This window comes from Heterocephalus glaber, unplaced genomic scaffold (genome assembly GCF_053883595.1).
Source record: "Heterocephalus glaber isolate CG9 unplaced genomic scaffold, H.glaber_assembly_v1.0 deba00000809, whole genome shotgun sequence".
Classification (NCBI taxonomy): domain Eukaryota; kingdom Metazoa; phylum Chordata; class Mammalia; order Rodentia; family Bathyergidae; genus Heterocephalus; species Heterocephalus glaber.
Genome location: NW_028258163.1, coordinates 3,039,848 through 3,053,099, shown reverse-complemented (window position 1 = coordinate 3,053,099; position 13,252 = coordinate 3,039,848). Strand labels below are relative to the sequence as shown.

At 53.4% G+C, this 13,252-nt stretch overlaps 1 protein-coding gene across 4 annotated transcripts in view; it reads left to right on the top strand.

Annotated features, from left to right (window-relative positions):
• Positions 1 to 13,252, top strand: part of Mapkbp1 (mitogen-activated protein kinase binding protein 1) — a 50,482-nt gene that overhangs the window by 31,529 nt on the left and 5,701 nt on the right. For 3 of the 4 annotated variants that reach the window (XM_004861628.4, XM_021241802.2, XM_087207441.1), the window contains 21 exons: positions 2,757 to 2,819; positions 3,010 to 3,067; positions 3,750 to 3,920; positions 4,433 to 4,570; positions 4,786 to 4,968; positions 5,170 to 5,187; positions 5,491 to 5,651; positions 6,528 to 6,717; positions 7,633 to 7,779; positions 7,995 to 8,170; positions 9,498 to 9,589; positions 9,831 to 9,956; positions 10,237 to 10,307; positions 10,464 to 10,585; positions 10,857 to 10,932; positions 11,041 to 11,152; positions 11,327 to 11,390; positions 11,619 to 11,753; positions 11,899 to 12,035; positions 12,210 to 12,265; positions 12,789 to 13,025. In XM_004861628.4, the coding sequence (XP_004861685.1) occupies positions 2,757 to 2,819; positions 3,010 to 3,067; positions 3,750 to 3,920; positions 4,433 to 4,570; positions 4,786 to 4,968; positions 5,170 to 5,187; positions 5,491 to 5,651; positions 6,528 to 6,717; positions 7,633 to 7,779; positions 7,995 to 8,170; positions 9,498 to 9,589; positions 9,831 to 9,956; positions 10,237 to 10,307; positions 10,464 to 10,585; positions 10,857 to 10,932; positions 11,041 to 11,152; positions 11,327 to 11,390; positions 11,619 to 11,753; positions 11,899 to 12,035; positions 12,210 to 12,265; positions 12,789 to 13,025 (2,533 nt within the window). The remainder of the gene's footprint in view (positions 1 to 2,756; positions 2,820 to 3,009; positions 3,068 to 3,749; positions 3,921 to 4,432; positions 4,571 to 4,785; positions 4,969 to 5,169; positions 5,188 to 5,490; positions 5,652 to 6,527; positions 6,718 to 7,632; positions 7,780 to 7,994; positions 8,171 to 9,497; positions 9,590 to 9,830; positions 9,957 to 10,236; positions 10,308 to 10,463; positions 10,586 to 10,856; positions 10,933 to 11,040; positions 11,153 to 11,326; positions 11,391 to 11,618; positions 11,754 to 11,898; positions 12,036 to 12,209; positions 12,266 to 12,788; positions 13,026 to 13,252) is intronic. The other variant, XM_013078444.3, reaches the window with a different exon arrangement.

Genomic DNA, 13,252 nt, shown 5'->3' with positions numbered 1-13,252 from the left:
GAGACCTGGAGGAGCTGAGGCCTTCCCCTCCCCTTGTGAGAGTGCAACTTCTCTGCACCTTCAGGTTCTGAGTTCAGGAGCCGGCATGTTGGGCCAGCCCAGCCCTTGTCAGGGTGAGGATTTCAGTCAGCACCGCTGCAGGGGCTCGCTCTGCCCAGCAGGGTTGTGGAGGTAGAGGCCCCACCCTGCTCTCGGGCTCACTGAACTTGCGTCAAGTTCACCAAGAAGACTGAGGCGGCTCTTCAGAGGGGCTGAGAGAGGCCCTCCTGCCCTCCTGGGAGGACAAAGCAAACTGGGCACACAGGGGGCCTGGGATGTGCCACCCTCAGTTCAGCATCTGCCTTATTATTTATTTATTTATTTTTGTACCGGGGATCAAACTCAGGACCTTGCGCTTGTGAGGCAGACATGGTGCCACTGAGCTACATCCCCAGCCAGTATCTGCCTTATTGTCTCCATGGGTTGACCTGTCTCTTTTGCTGTATTGGTTGGTTTCGTGATCTGAATAATCAGGAGTAAAGCATTCAGATTAAGGGCCCCCCTCTGTATGTTTTCCTGTCTTGCTTAACTCTCCAGGGCCATGCCTGAGAATTTCCCAGGCTCTGGCACTGGGAGGTTGTAGAGAAGGGAGGGTTTTCTTGTGTGCCTCTAGGCAGTCATCTTTGCATTCTATGTATGTGTGCATACACACACACACACACACACACACACACACACACACTGTTACTGCTGCTTTCCTTCCTCCTCCTACCAGGATTCAAACTCAGAAGAAACAGGATGTTGTTTCCCTAGAAGACTCAGAGTTTGTGTAATGACCTGAAAAGTGCTTTAAGCAGTCAAATGTGCTGCCCTTTAAAAGCTCCAGGGCTTGGGATGAAAGCACGGCCTTAACCATAGAGCCCTCCACACTTAGTTCTTCTGGACTTGGAATATGTTTGGAGAGACCGTGTATCAATGGAGTCAGTTCAGTTAGAGTAACTCCACTGGAGCCCTTTGCTGAAGCTCCGCCATAAGGCATCAGAAAGCTAGGTAACTGTAACCAGACTGGAAGCCTTTGCTAGAGACAAACCAGTAGAGGCCCCTCAACAGGTCAGCATAATTGTAAGAAGATTCAGAAAATACTAGTTGGCCACGAAAAATTGCTGGGCTTGGAATTCATGATAGTGGCAGGCCTGGAGGGTGGTATTTTTCACACTGAATAAAGTCTTAGCATCTAAATATTCAGTCTGTGAAGTTTGAATGGTAACTGCTATACTTTTCATTCAGGAGTGCTAGGACCCAGAGTTCCCAAAACCATCTTACTTTTTCCATACCTTAAAATCCTCCTGACTATGGTGTTCTAGAAGGGGAGGCAGGAGACTGGGAGTTGGCATAAAAAGAGAAAGGACAAAGGAACAAGGAAAAGAGAGCAAGGTGGAGGGAGCCGAAAGAAAACAGCGAGGTGGGCCGGGGATTTAGCTCAGTGGTTCTGCCGCCTGCCTCGCAAGCACAAGGTCCCGAGCTTGATCCCCAGTACCAAAAAAAAAAAAAAGAAGAAGAAAAAGAAAACAGCCAGGAGGGGTTGGTGGGGGAAGTTAGAGAGAAGATGGGACTCAGTGTGCAAGCTCTGGGCATGTCTGGTCACGTCAGAGGGCCCAGTGTCCCTAGAGAAGAGTACCTGGGAATTTGCACACAGAAGTGGTTTGTTGGACCTAAGATTCTAAGCACTCACTAGCAGCTCATGCGTCCTCTGCTTCAACTTTCCAGCCAGCAGTAGGGTATGGATATGAGGGCTGTGGTGGGGTGCCTGCTGCAGAAATTGAGGGCTGGGAGAAGCAGCTGTCTGTTCCTCCCTCCTCCTCCCCTTTTCTGTCATAGCGACTCCAGGCTTGCTCTTGTCAGATAGTCCCCAGGCTAATGAAGAGGCAAGGCACAGGGACAGCAGGCTAGGGCCTGCTCACAGCTGTGGAGCCTAACGAGAGCACTGCTTGGCTTCTGGCTTCTAGCTTCTTGCACGTGGCTTCCCTCTCTGGAGCTGCCCTGGACGGTCTGGACCCAGCCTCATCCAACAGCCCTGCCACCTGGCTAAGAAGTTGTCCCCACCCTTCCCTGCTTGTCTCCTAGGAGTCAGGAGGGCCTTCTCAGACTCCTTGGGGCCAGGGGTTCTCTGGGCTTGGTCTGGGAGTTCTGTGGCACTGAAAGCTTTCCCAGGCCCTCTCAAGCTGTCTCTGTACTCCTTGCCACCTCCTGTCTTCCTGGGCCTCTCTATCATTCTGGCCCCAGTACAGCTGCCCGTACACTTCCTATCATGAGTGCAGAGTATGGGCCCAGTTCCTGCCAAGTACACATATGTGTCCTAGTGTGGGGCCTCAACCCCTTTTTAGTGCACAAGTGATTGGCATGTATGTGGTTCGAAGCCTGAGAACTGACTGTACACTTGAGGCTTGCTTTGCCCAAATCATGTTTATTGTTCCCCCCCTGCACCCTTTTTTGGGGAGGCAAGGGCTGTGGGAAGGCTGCGTCCCTGCTGCCCCTCATGGGTATGGCCACCCATGGGGCCAGTTCTTAGGGAGCTCTCTTAGTCCTTGGAGCTGCAGAGATGGCCCTGCTGGGTGGGGAAGGATCAGAAACAGGCTGCCCTGAGCGAGGAATTGAGCCCCTCTGGCCATAGTTTAAGGATCTTGCTCCCCCTGCAGGGTGACCAGAGGTTGCAGGTAGTGTGGGGCTCCTGGGGGAGTTTGGGCTCAGTGCTGAGCCCGACATCTTGCTCTCCTCAGGTGTGTGGTCGTGCTGTTCAATCCCCGGAAACACAAACAGCACCACATCCTCAACAGTTCCAGGTAGGTGGGCCTGGCCTCAGGGATCACCTCCTCTGCTTGGAGCTCTGGAGCTCTGGGGGCTGAGGCCTGGTTGGGGAAGGGCCAGATAGGGAACTGCCACACATACTCTTGGGGTGTGCTGATGTTGCCTTGGAGGGACTGTTGGGGCCAGGCCACTAGCGCCCTTCTGAGCATCCCTGGTCTCTTACAGGAAGACCATCACTGCCCTGGCCTTCTCCCCAGATGGCAAGTACCTGGTCACAGGAGAGGTGAGTGAGGGGGAGGGGAGCAGCACTGCGCAGTGTGGGTGGCCTGCCCTCAGCCAAAGCCTCAGGGTCCAGTTAGCTGTCCTGTGTCCAGTTAGCGCTGCAGTCAAGCCCTGGCTTTTTGCTGCCCTTTGAACAGTGGTTCTTAAGAATGGTGTGTGTCAGAATCACCTGTCAAAGTGCACATTGTGGGCCTGCCCGAGTCTCCTGATTCTGTAGGTCGGGACCCCCCAAATTGTTCTTCTGACTTTGCCAGGTAATGCTGACACAGGCTGTTAGTTCAAACACCTTGAAAACCACCGCCCTAAAATAGTCCTTATTCCCTGCGGTCCCTGCTAGGCACGGGGGAGCACTCTGCACTCAGTCTGGGCTGGGGTTGGGGCAAGAAGGCCAAGAGTGGCACTGGTTCTGATGCCTGGCTCCTCATCAGAATCAGTAGGCTCACCCCTGTGCAGAAGCCCAGACCCTGGCTGAGAAGCTCGCTCCCTGGTGTTCATTGGTTCCCACAGAGACCTGTCACGCCCCTCTGTCCCTCAGTCCCCTGAAGCGCCCTGCTCTTGACTTTGGGCCAAAGTCCTTAGAGGGTGGTGTCCAGTTGCAGAGGAGGCCAGGCCCCACTCTGAACAGCTGAGGGAGGTTGGACACATCTCTGTGGTCCTCACACCCCCTTCCCGCCTCCCTGCAGAGTGGTCACATGCCTGCTGTGCGGGTGTGGGGTGTGGCTGAGCAGAGCCAGGTGGCAGAGCTACAAGAGCACAAGTATGGCGTGGCTTGTGTGGCCTTCTCCCCCAGTGCCAAATACATCGTCTCCGTGGGCTACCAGCACGATATGATCGTCAACGTGTGGGCCTGGAAGGTGAGCAGGTGGGATGGGGGTGCCTGGCCGTCACGTGGGGAACAAGGAGCAGGAGGCCACCAGCCTGAGCTGCTTTGCTCCACCCCACTGATCTCAGGCTCATTCTAGAAAACCACTGGAAGCATAAAAGAACAACTATGTGCAGGCTGTTGCTAGAGAGAGCTGGCTCTGTGCCTACAAGGACCTCCAGAGGACATGAATTTTTTCAGTTCCTTGAGAGAGGGTTTCTCCTCTACCTCTCCTCTTCTGACCAGCAGATCCTGGAAAGAAACATTTTTTCTTAAGTAGAAATTCTTTCTAACCCTCTTACATTCTCTGAGCTTCTTTTCTCCATTTATTCTTTTTTTGAGACAGGGTGTCACTATGAAGTCCAGCCTGGCCTCAGACTCTCGGTGATCCTCCTGCCTCAGCCTCCCACGTGGTGGGATGACAGGGGTGCACCACCTACCTGGTTTAGCCTCTTTTAGGCTCAAGAGGCACAGCCTAGATTCTTCCTCTGACTTTCCCTGCAGAAAAACATTGTGGTGGCCTCCAACAAGGTGTCTAGTCGGGTGACAGCAGTGTCCTTTTCTGAAGATTGCAGCTACTTTGTCACTGCAGGAAACCGGCACATCAAATTCTGGTACCTGGATGACAGTAAGACCTCGAAGGTGAGGCTCTGAGGCCTGGCCCAGCCCAGAGGACTGCTCCTCTTGGGCCTCTCCTGCCTGCTCAGCGTCACACACAGGTTTTGGATGAGCCAGTTGTTACCTGGGCCAAGGAGGGGTCTCAGAATATAGGGAGCTTCCGGCTCCTGCTTCTCCCTAGGGCTGTGTTCTCAGGGGCAGCTCAGGGCCGGCTGGATGGTGGTGTTGTGTCTCTACAGGCGAATGCCACCGTGCCTCTGCTGGGCCGCTCAGGGCTGCTGGGGGAGCTGCGGAACAACCTGTTCACCGACGTGGCCTGCGGCCGAGGGAGGAAGGCGGACAGCACCTTCTGCATCACGTCCTCCGGGCTGCTGTGCGAGTTCAGCGACCGTAGGCTCTTGGACAGATGGGTGGAGCTGAGAGTGAGTCCCTCTGCCTTGGGGAAGGGGATCACCCGTGTGTCCGGCAGGGAGCACCGGCAGGGGCCGCGGACCAGGGGCTGGGCCTCGGGTACAGGAGGGGGCTCCAGTGTGGCTCCTGGTGATCTGTGTGACTGCGCCCTCTCGCTCTCTCTCTCTCTCTCTCTCTGTCTCCCTTCCCTGCTTCGTTCCTCTTCTGCTCAGAACACAGACAGCTTCACAGTAAGTGCTGCCTAGCCCTGCCTCACTTCCTCAGGCTGCTGTTTCTTCTTTGTTTGGCTTTTCCTTCTTTACCCTCTTTGCTAAAACCTCTGGGCCCCTGGTTTCCATCCCCTGGCTGCACAGGGCTGGGGGCCCTTTGGGCACCTGCTTCTGGAGGAGGGCATCTCAGTGTCAGGCAGCCGAGGGGCAGAGAGAGAGAGCTGGGCTGGTCTCTCCTCTTGGCAGGGGACTTGCTGAGGGCTGGGGCAGGTGGGGAGACAGAGTGGCCTGGTGGCTCTCCTGACCCGAGCCCCCTGTGTCCAGACCACAGTGGCACACTGCATCTCTGTGAGCCAGGACTACATCTTCTGCGGCTGTGCTGACGGCACCGTGCGCCTCTTCAACCCCTCTAACCTGCATTTCCTCAGCACCCTTCCCAGACCGCACGCCCTGGGGACGGACATTGCCAGCATTACCGAGGCCAGGTGAGCGACATGGGCCCTGCCTCTGTTTAGAGCTTCACCCCAAGTCCAGCTGCTGTGTAGTGCTTTAGGGAATAGGTGATGCCCGAAGAGTACCACAGACACCTTTGTAGACAGACAAACTCAGGTTATTGGTACTTGTTGGGACCGAGCAGACCACACACCGTAGAGTGTGGGGAGGGTCTCAGTAAGCGGTTGCCCTGAGGGATTTAGGCTCGTGTTAGGGATGGTTCTGGGAATTGACGTTTTGTTCTGGTTGTATGCTGTCAAGAGTGGGGACTAAGGTGGGCATGGTGGTGCACTCCTGTAATCCCAGCACCCAGGAGGCTGAGTGAGGATCGCTGTGAATTTGAAGCCAGCCTGGGCTACATAGCGAAACCCTGTGTCAAACCCCCGCCCCGAAAAAACAAAAGAAATGGAGACAGTTCTACAATTGAACACCTAAATGATCTTTATTGAAGAGTTAGAAAGAAATGTATGTGGGAAAGAAGTGGCCACCGATCGTGTTAGATGTGGAAGGATGATGTTTGATTATTTTGGGATTCGTGTGGTGATCTGGTTTTTAATCCATGTGCAGACACAATTACAGAACAACCTCATTTTTGTTTCAAACTATCATGGGCACAGAAATACCTTTTCTGGCATTGGTGTTCTGGGAACTTGTTTGTGTTCATTAGAAGAACACTATGGTCCAACAGCCACTGTGGGCTCAGCTCCCAGATGGTGGCTCGTAGGGGCTGCTTTCTCTTCTCAGGTAAGTCCAGTACTTCTAAACCTGCAGGTATGGAGAGGACACCCTGTGCTCTGCCCCTTCCTTTGTGAATGGCTTGTCTTCCTTCCCCTCAGTCTCACCAGTTTTACTTGTCATCTCCCCTGCAGTCACCTCTTCTCTGGAGGGACCAATGCCAGGTATCCAGACACCATCGCCTTGACCTTTGATCCCACTAATCAATGGCTGTCTTGTGTGTACAATGACCACAGCATCTATGTTTGGGATGTGAGGGACCCCAAAAAAGTGGGCAAGGTGTATTCGGCTCTGTATCATTCCTCCTGCGTCTGGAGTGTAGAGGTAGGTGGGCTGGGCTGCTGGAGACTGACTTGGTTTGCTGGGATGCCTTGTGAGGACAGAAAATGGGGAGCCCCAAGTGTAACCATATGTTCCTATCATCACCCTCCTCCTCCACTCACATCCTCATCATGGATCTTAGTTACTTTCCTGTTGCTCGGATAAAATACCCAACACCCACAAGTCAAAGGAGGAGAGGTTTATTCCAGCTCAGGTTTATAGAGGTTCCAGTCAGTCGGTTAGCTCCAAGGCAGGGCGGCATGGCAGAGGAGAAAGAGCCTTAGGCAAAGCAGGCAGGAAGCAGCACCCTTCTGTTTCTTTCCCTTTTATTCCATCCAGGCTACAAGCCTATTGGTTGCTGTCACTCATGCCCAGGGTGAGTCTTCCATCTTCAAGAGACTAACCCTGTATCGCACACCCATGATCCAGTCACTCCCTAAAACCCCACCTATGCACTCGTGAGGCTTGGGGGTCATCTAGATATTAACCATCATACCCCTTTTATAGATCATGGGGCTTGAGCATGAATTTTAGTTCTTATGCATCTCAGGCTTCTGCTGCTATGCCCCTGTCCATCCTTAGTTTTGTCTCACCCTCAGCTCAGTGATCTTGAACAAGTTACTAAGCTTGGCCAAGCCTTTGGTTTCTTCAACTGTAAAAGGTTTCGTCCAATTGTTACAGAAATGAAGTGAGATGTAGGTGGAATACATAGATGTAGGCCTGGTGCACAGTAGGTGCATGGCTAATCAGCTTTCCCTTTGTAATTTTAGACATGTAACAGTTATGTCTTGCTTACTGTGTGTTGGGCACACAGCTAAGTCTTAGCCAGTCTTCTGTCTTAGTTTTGTGTCTGTGTCTTTGGCAGACAAGGGACTGCTGTCTAAAGGAGGATCTTACTCTTTCCATCTGTCCCTGCAGGTCTACCCCGAGGTGAAGGACAATAACCAGGCCTGCCTACCCCCCAGTTCTTTCATAACCTGTTCCTCAGACAACACCATCCGCCTGTGGAACACAGAGAGCTCTGGGATACATGGCTCCACCCTGCACCGGAACATCCTCAGCAATGTGAGCCTGAGGTCCTGCGCCCCACTCCCTGCTTTGTACCCACACCTGTAGCTTTCATGCTTCCTTCTCAAGACCTTCCTCTCCAGACTATGCTCTTCCAGCTCTTCTTTGGCCATGCTTTGTGAACCAGGGCTTAGCTCGCCTGGTGTCCCTCTCCCTTCATAGCTGTAGTCTCCTGAGTTTGCCTTACCCACCTCTCTGACCTGTTCCACCAGGATCTCATTAAGATAATCTACGTGGATGGGAACACTCAGGCCCTTCTGGACACTGAGCTGCCAGGAGGAGACAAAGCTGACGGGTCCCTGATGGATCCTCGAGTGGGAATCCGCTCTCTGTGTATCAGTCCCAGCGGGCAGCATCTAGCTTCAGGAGACCGGATGGGCACACTTAGGTAAACCTGGCCCTGGAGCGGGCACTCACTGCCTCTCACAGTATAGACTGGAGTCGCCAGAGCCTTAAGGATAAAGCTGTAAGAGGGGTTGTCTCAAAACAGGTTAAGGAACAAGATATTACTCGAGAGGGAAAAATAATAACTACAATGAAGAAACCCAGCAAAAACCATCTTAATCAAGGAACCTTAGCTAAAGTGCACACATCAACACCATGAAGCCTATAATATGGCATACTAAGAAGGACCGAACACTGTTTCTGAAACATTTTTTTTTTTTTGGTACCGGGGATCGAACTCGGGACCTTACGTTTGTGAGGCAGGCGGTGGCACCACTGAGCTAAATCCCTGGCCTCTGTAACATTTCTTTCTTTCTTTCTTTTTTTTTTTTTTTTTTTTTAACCAAAAAGGCATAAACTAAACCTGGGCATGGTGGTGCTCACCTATAATCCCTGCACTCGGGAGGCTGTGACAAGAGGACTGCAAATTCAAACCCAACTGGGTTGCCTAGCAAGACCTTGTCTAAAAAAAAAAAAAGACATCAATTCAATTCAGTCATGATAACAACATCAGACAGGCCCAAATTGCGGTGCATATGACAGAGTAATTGATCAGTACTTTTCAAAACTGTTAAGGCTGTGAAGGTTGAGAAAAAACTAGAAAACCATTACAGACTACAGAAGCCTAAGGAGAAATGACAACTAAATGGTAATTGGACCCTTGGTAAGATCCTGGATCAAGTAAAAGGATATACAGGAAAAAAGTGAAATATGAATAAAATCTTTAGTTAGTAGTATTATACCAACATAAATTCATAGGTTCTGGTATTGTTATGTGTCAGAAGAGGTTTATTTGCCTCATAGGTTTTAGTGGGTTCAGTTCATGGCTAGCTGGCTGCAAGTGGAAACAACATAGCGGAAGAGCATGGCAGAAGAAGGCTGCTCACCCCACAGTAGCCAGAAAGCAGAGAGAAGGGAGGACTGGGGAGGGAGAGACCCCTCCAAAGGCACAAGCTCTGACGAGGATAGGAACCCCGAGGTCAATCACCTTCCAAAAGCCCCACTTCTGAACACATGAGACTGTGAGACATTCTAGATCCAAACCATAACATGTAAGATATTAACATTAGGGAAGCCGAGTAAGAGGCACAGGGAACATCTGTACTCTGTGCAACTTTTCTCTAAGCATCAGAGTTCACAAGAAATAGTGAAAAGTTTTCAGGAAAAGAACAATGTGAGGGAGAGGACGTAGCAGAGGAAGTTGGAGGGGCTAAGTTCTGCCTCCTGCAACTTTGGCAATGACACCTTCCCTCCTCTCCTCATCTTTGCAGGGTGCATGAACTGCAGACTCTGAGTGAAATGCTGAAGGTGGAGGCCCATGACTCGGAGATCCTGTGCCTGGAGTACTCTAAGCCAGACACAGGTGAGGAGGTTACCCAGCCCAGACTCAGGGCTCCTCCAGGCCTGCCACTTACATCTCTTGTGGCTCTTACATGTGCAACCTAGAATCTTTTGGACCATTTGGCCTTTGTAGGTTTTGAAGAAGACAGCTCTGTCCCTGCTGCATGGTGCATGTAGCTGAGGGATATGAGGCTCAGTTCCCTTGGGGCTGTAGTTATGGGCTGCTCAGGGCACACATGGGCTGATAGTTCTTCCAATCCCAGGTCTGAAGCTGTTGGCGTCAGCAAGCCGGGACCGGCTGATCCATGTGCTGGATGCTGGGCGGGAGTATAGCCTACAGCAGACTCTAGATGAACATTCATCCTCCATCACTGCTGTCAAGTTTGCAGGTGGGCCAGGGCAATTGAGGGACATCCTGCCCTTGCATCACCTCCTCTTTCCATGAGAAGGATCATACTTCCCAGTAGTGAGGAAGTGTTGGACAACAGTTGGGAGGCCTGGGTGGGTCATGGGATGACAAGTGGAAATTTAGGTTTAAAGAAAAGCATTCTGATTTAATTGGCATACCTTGTGGAGTAGCCTGAATGAGAGAAAATATGGCAGGAAGCAGAGGAAAGGCTGCCCCCCTGTGGTGGGAACAGTGGGAACAGTTAGGCCTCTCCTCCGTAGCCAGCGATGGGCAAGTGCGCATGATCAGCTGTGGAGCAGACAAGAGCATCTACTTCCGCACCGCACAGAAGGTGAGGGTACTGGGCGTCCCTGGAAGGGGAAGGGTGCAGTGGGGGTCTCTACTGTCCCCTGCCTGAAGTTACAAGAGGTGATGGGAGGTGAGAGTAGGGCTCTGTGGGCCTGGCAAGGCACTTGGGGTGGGTTTGCCACATGCTATACCCCTGCAGTGTGGAGATGGAGTACAGTTTACTCGGACACACCATGTGGTGCGGAAGACAACCCTCTATGACATGGACGTGGAGCCCAGCTGGAAGTACACAGCCATCGGCTGTCAGGACCGGAATGTCCGGTGAGTGTCCCTTCCTCAGGCCGTCTGACCACTTCTCCCATGCCTTGGGGGTCAGCTGTCCACTGTTAAGTCTCAGGTCTGTCTTTTTGCCTGGACTCTGCCCCCTTGAGCCTCCACAATGAAGACCTTGCCTCACCCCAGAGGCTGGGCCCTGTGGGAGTGGTGGGATAACCCCCAGAGAGAACAGGCTTCCAGTGAATGCTGGCAGTTGTGCCCCCCAGTGCACTGGACTCAAATGTCTCCTTGCACAAATGAGTGTTTTTCCTTATAGGATCTTTAATATCAGTAGTGGGAAGCAGAAAAAGCTGTTTAAAGGGTCACAGGGTGAAGATGGCACTCTCATTAAGGTAAGGGCCAAGTGGGCTAGGCACTGGGCCAGGAACAGGGGGACAGCCATCCAGGTAGAAAGGGGCTGGCGCTTCTGTGCTCTTTGAGCTGTGTGACTCGCTCCACAGGTGCAGACAGACCCCTCAGGGATCTACATTGCCACCAGCTGCTCTGACAAGAACCTCTCTATTTTTGACTTCTCCTCAGGCGAGTGCGTGGCCACCATGTTTGGCCACTCAGGTGAGTGTGGCCCCACTATACTACCCGTGGAACTCTACTCTCTTCCCTTAGTTTCTTGTGACCCAGCAGAGCTACTTAACCTCCCTTCCAGCCAGCCCCCATCTCTACTGCTAAGGCAGGAGCTTGGTTGGGACTTGAGGGAGCCCCATAGAACTTACTCTTTGTTCTTTACAGAGATCGTCACTGGCATGAAGTTCAGTAATGACTGCAAACACCTCATCTCTGTGTCAGGGGACAGGTGAGCAGAAGCCAGCTTTCCTGAGAGAAGCCCCAGATACCCCCAAGCCCACCTCACTGCTGTCTCTGAGAAGTGGTCCTGGATGGAGATTTCTTGGCTGGGCCTAACCTGGCCTCAGAGGGTGGCTAGGGTCTCCTTGCCTGTGCATGGGGAAGAGGACTAATGGTGCTGCCACCTCCAGAGTCCTGGCCCGCCCCTCCCTCACCCAGCTCTGTGACTCTGTCCCAGCTGCATCTTTGTGTGGCGCCTGAGCTCCGAGATGACCATTAGTATGAGGCAGCGTTTGGCTGAGCTGCGCCAGCGTCAGCGAGGGGGCAAGCAGCAAGACCCATCCTCTCCTCAGAGGGCTTCTGGACCCAGCCGGTGAGAACGGGTGACAGGCAGGTAATGGGTGGGTCCCAATGGCTCCCTGCAATCTCACCGTTCCTCCTCCACACTGGGACCCACACAGACTCATGGTGCTGGCATGTCCCCCAGCAAGTCTCAACCTTTCTTGTCTTGGACTCAGGCCCCAGGCCCCACTGGTGCTTTCTTCTGGACCAGCTCTCTCCTCAGACAGTGACAAGGAGGGAGAAGATGAGGGTACTGAAGAGGAAGAGTTGCCGGCTCTGCCCATCCTTGCCAAGATGGCCAAGAAAGAGCTAGGTCTGTGACCGTCTGGCACTAGCTGGTGTAGTGGCTGGATAGACCCTCTCAGGGACCTCAGTGCACAAACTGAGCTCACGGACATCACTGGCCACACAGGGGATGGGCTCATGTGGGGCTCTGGCTTCCATTTGGGGTGAGGGGACATCCCCATAATTGCCTGTTTCTGTCTAGCCCCAGGGCCTGGCCCAGCCCTGCCCCGAAGCCTGTCCCACTGGGAGATGAGTCGGGTGAGTGGCCAATATCCAGATGTGCTTCCAAGGTTACAGCAGGAGGAAGGGGAGGCGACAGGGTGTGGGGTCTGCCCAGGCGCTCCACGCTGCTCCGCATCCAGGGAAGGCCTGTGGGGGTGTCCCAGTTGGGGATGAAGGAAGCCCTGTGCTGTCCTTCCTGTGCTAGATGAGGCTGTCACCACTAGGGTTCTATGCCTATGTTGCTGCCTGGATGTTTACCTGAAGGCTCCATGAGACTAGGTAAAGGCAGAGACTAGAGGTTCCTATGTGAGGGCAGCTAAGAGCATGAACTCCAGAGCCAGCCTGACCTGCAGGTCACCAACTGTGGGAGGCCTCTGTGCTCCTACCCCCTTGGCTGGAAGAATGAGGATCGTAACAGTAGCTGCTCCGTAAGGCAGTTGTGAGGATGAAGTGAACTAGTGCATGGGAAGTGTGGCACACCGTGAGGGACAGTGAGTGCTTACTGACAGCGTTGTGTGGTTCTTATGGTTACTCTTCCTTCACCCCCCACTCCCACAAGGCCCAGGAGACAGCAGAATTCCTGGACCCAGTTCCAGCAGCCAGTTCAGGACCCAGAAGAAGGGGGCGCTGGGCTCAGCCAGGTGTGCAGCTGAGTGTTCGCTCCATGCTAGACCTGCGGCAGCTGGAGACTCTGGCCCCAAGCCCCCAGAGGCCCAGCCAGGACTCACTGGCCACGCCCCCATCTGGGCCTGGGAAACATGCCCAGCAGGCCCCCGAGGCCTCATGTGCCACCCAGGTGAGCTAGCTTTCTCAGCTCTCTGGAGATGTCCAAGGAGCCTCAGCCAGCCTTCTACCAACAGCTGAGGCCTGAGCCTGGGCCCGGCGGTGCTTGCTCTGTCGGTCCCTGTGATGCATGGGTCACCTGATGCCGGCTAGGCTGTGTTATTGGTGTTGGAGTGGGCAGAGAAAGGGCTGGGGTAGAGGGGCAAAGGTGGCCCTTGCCCTGGCCTGGGTTTCTGGGAT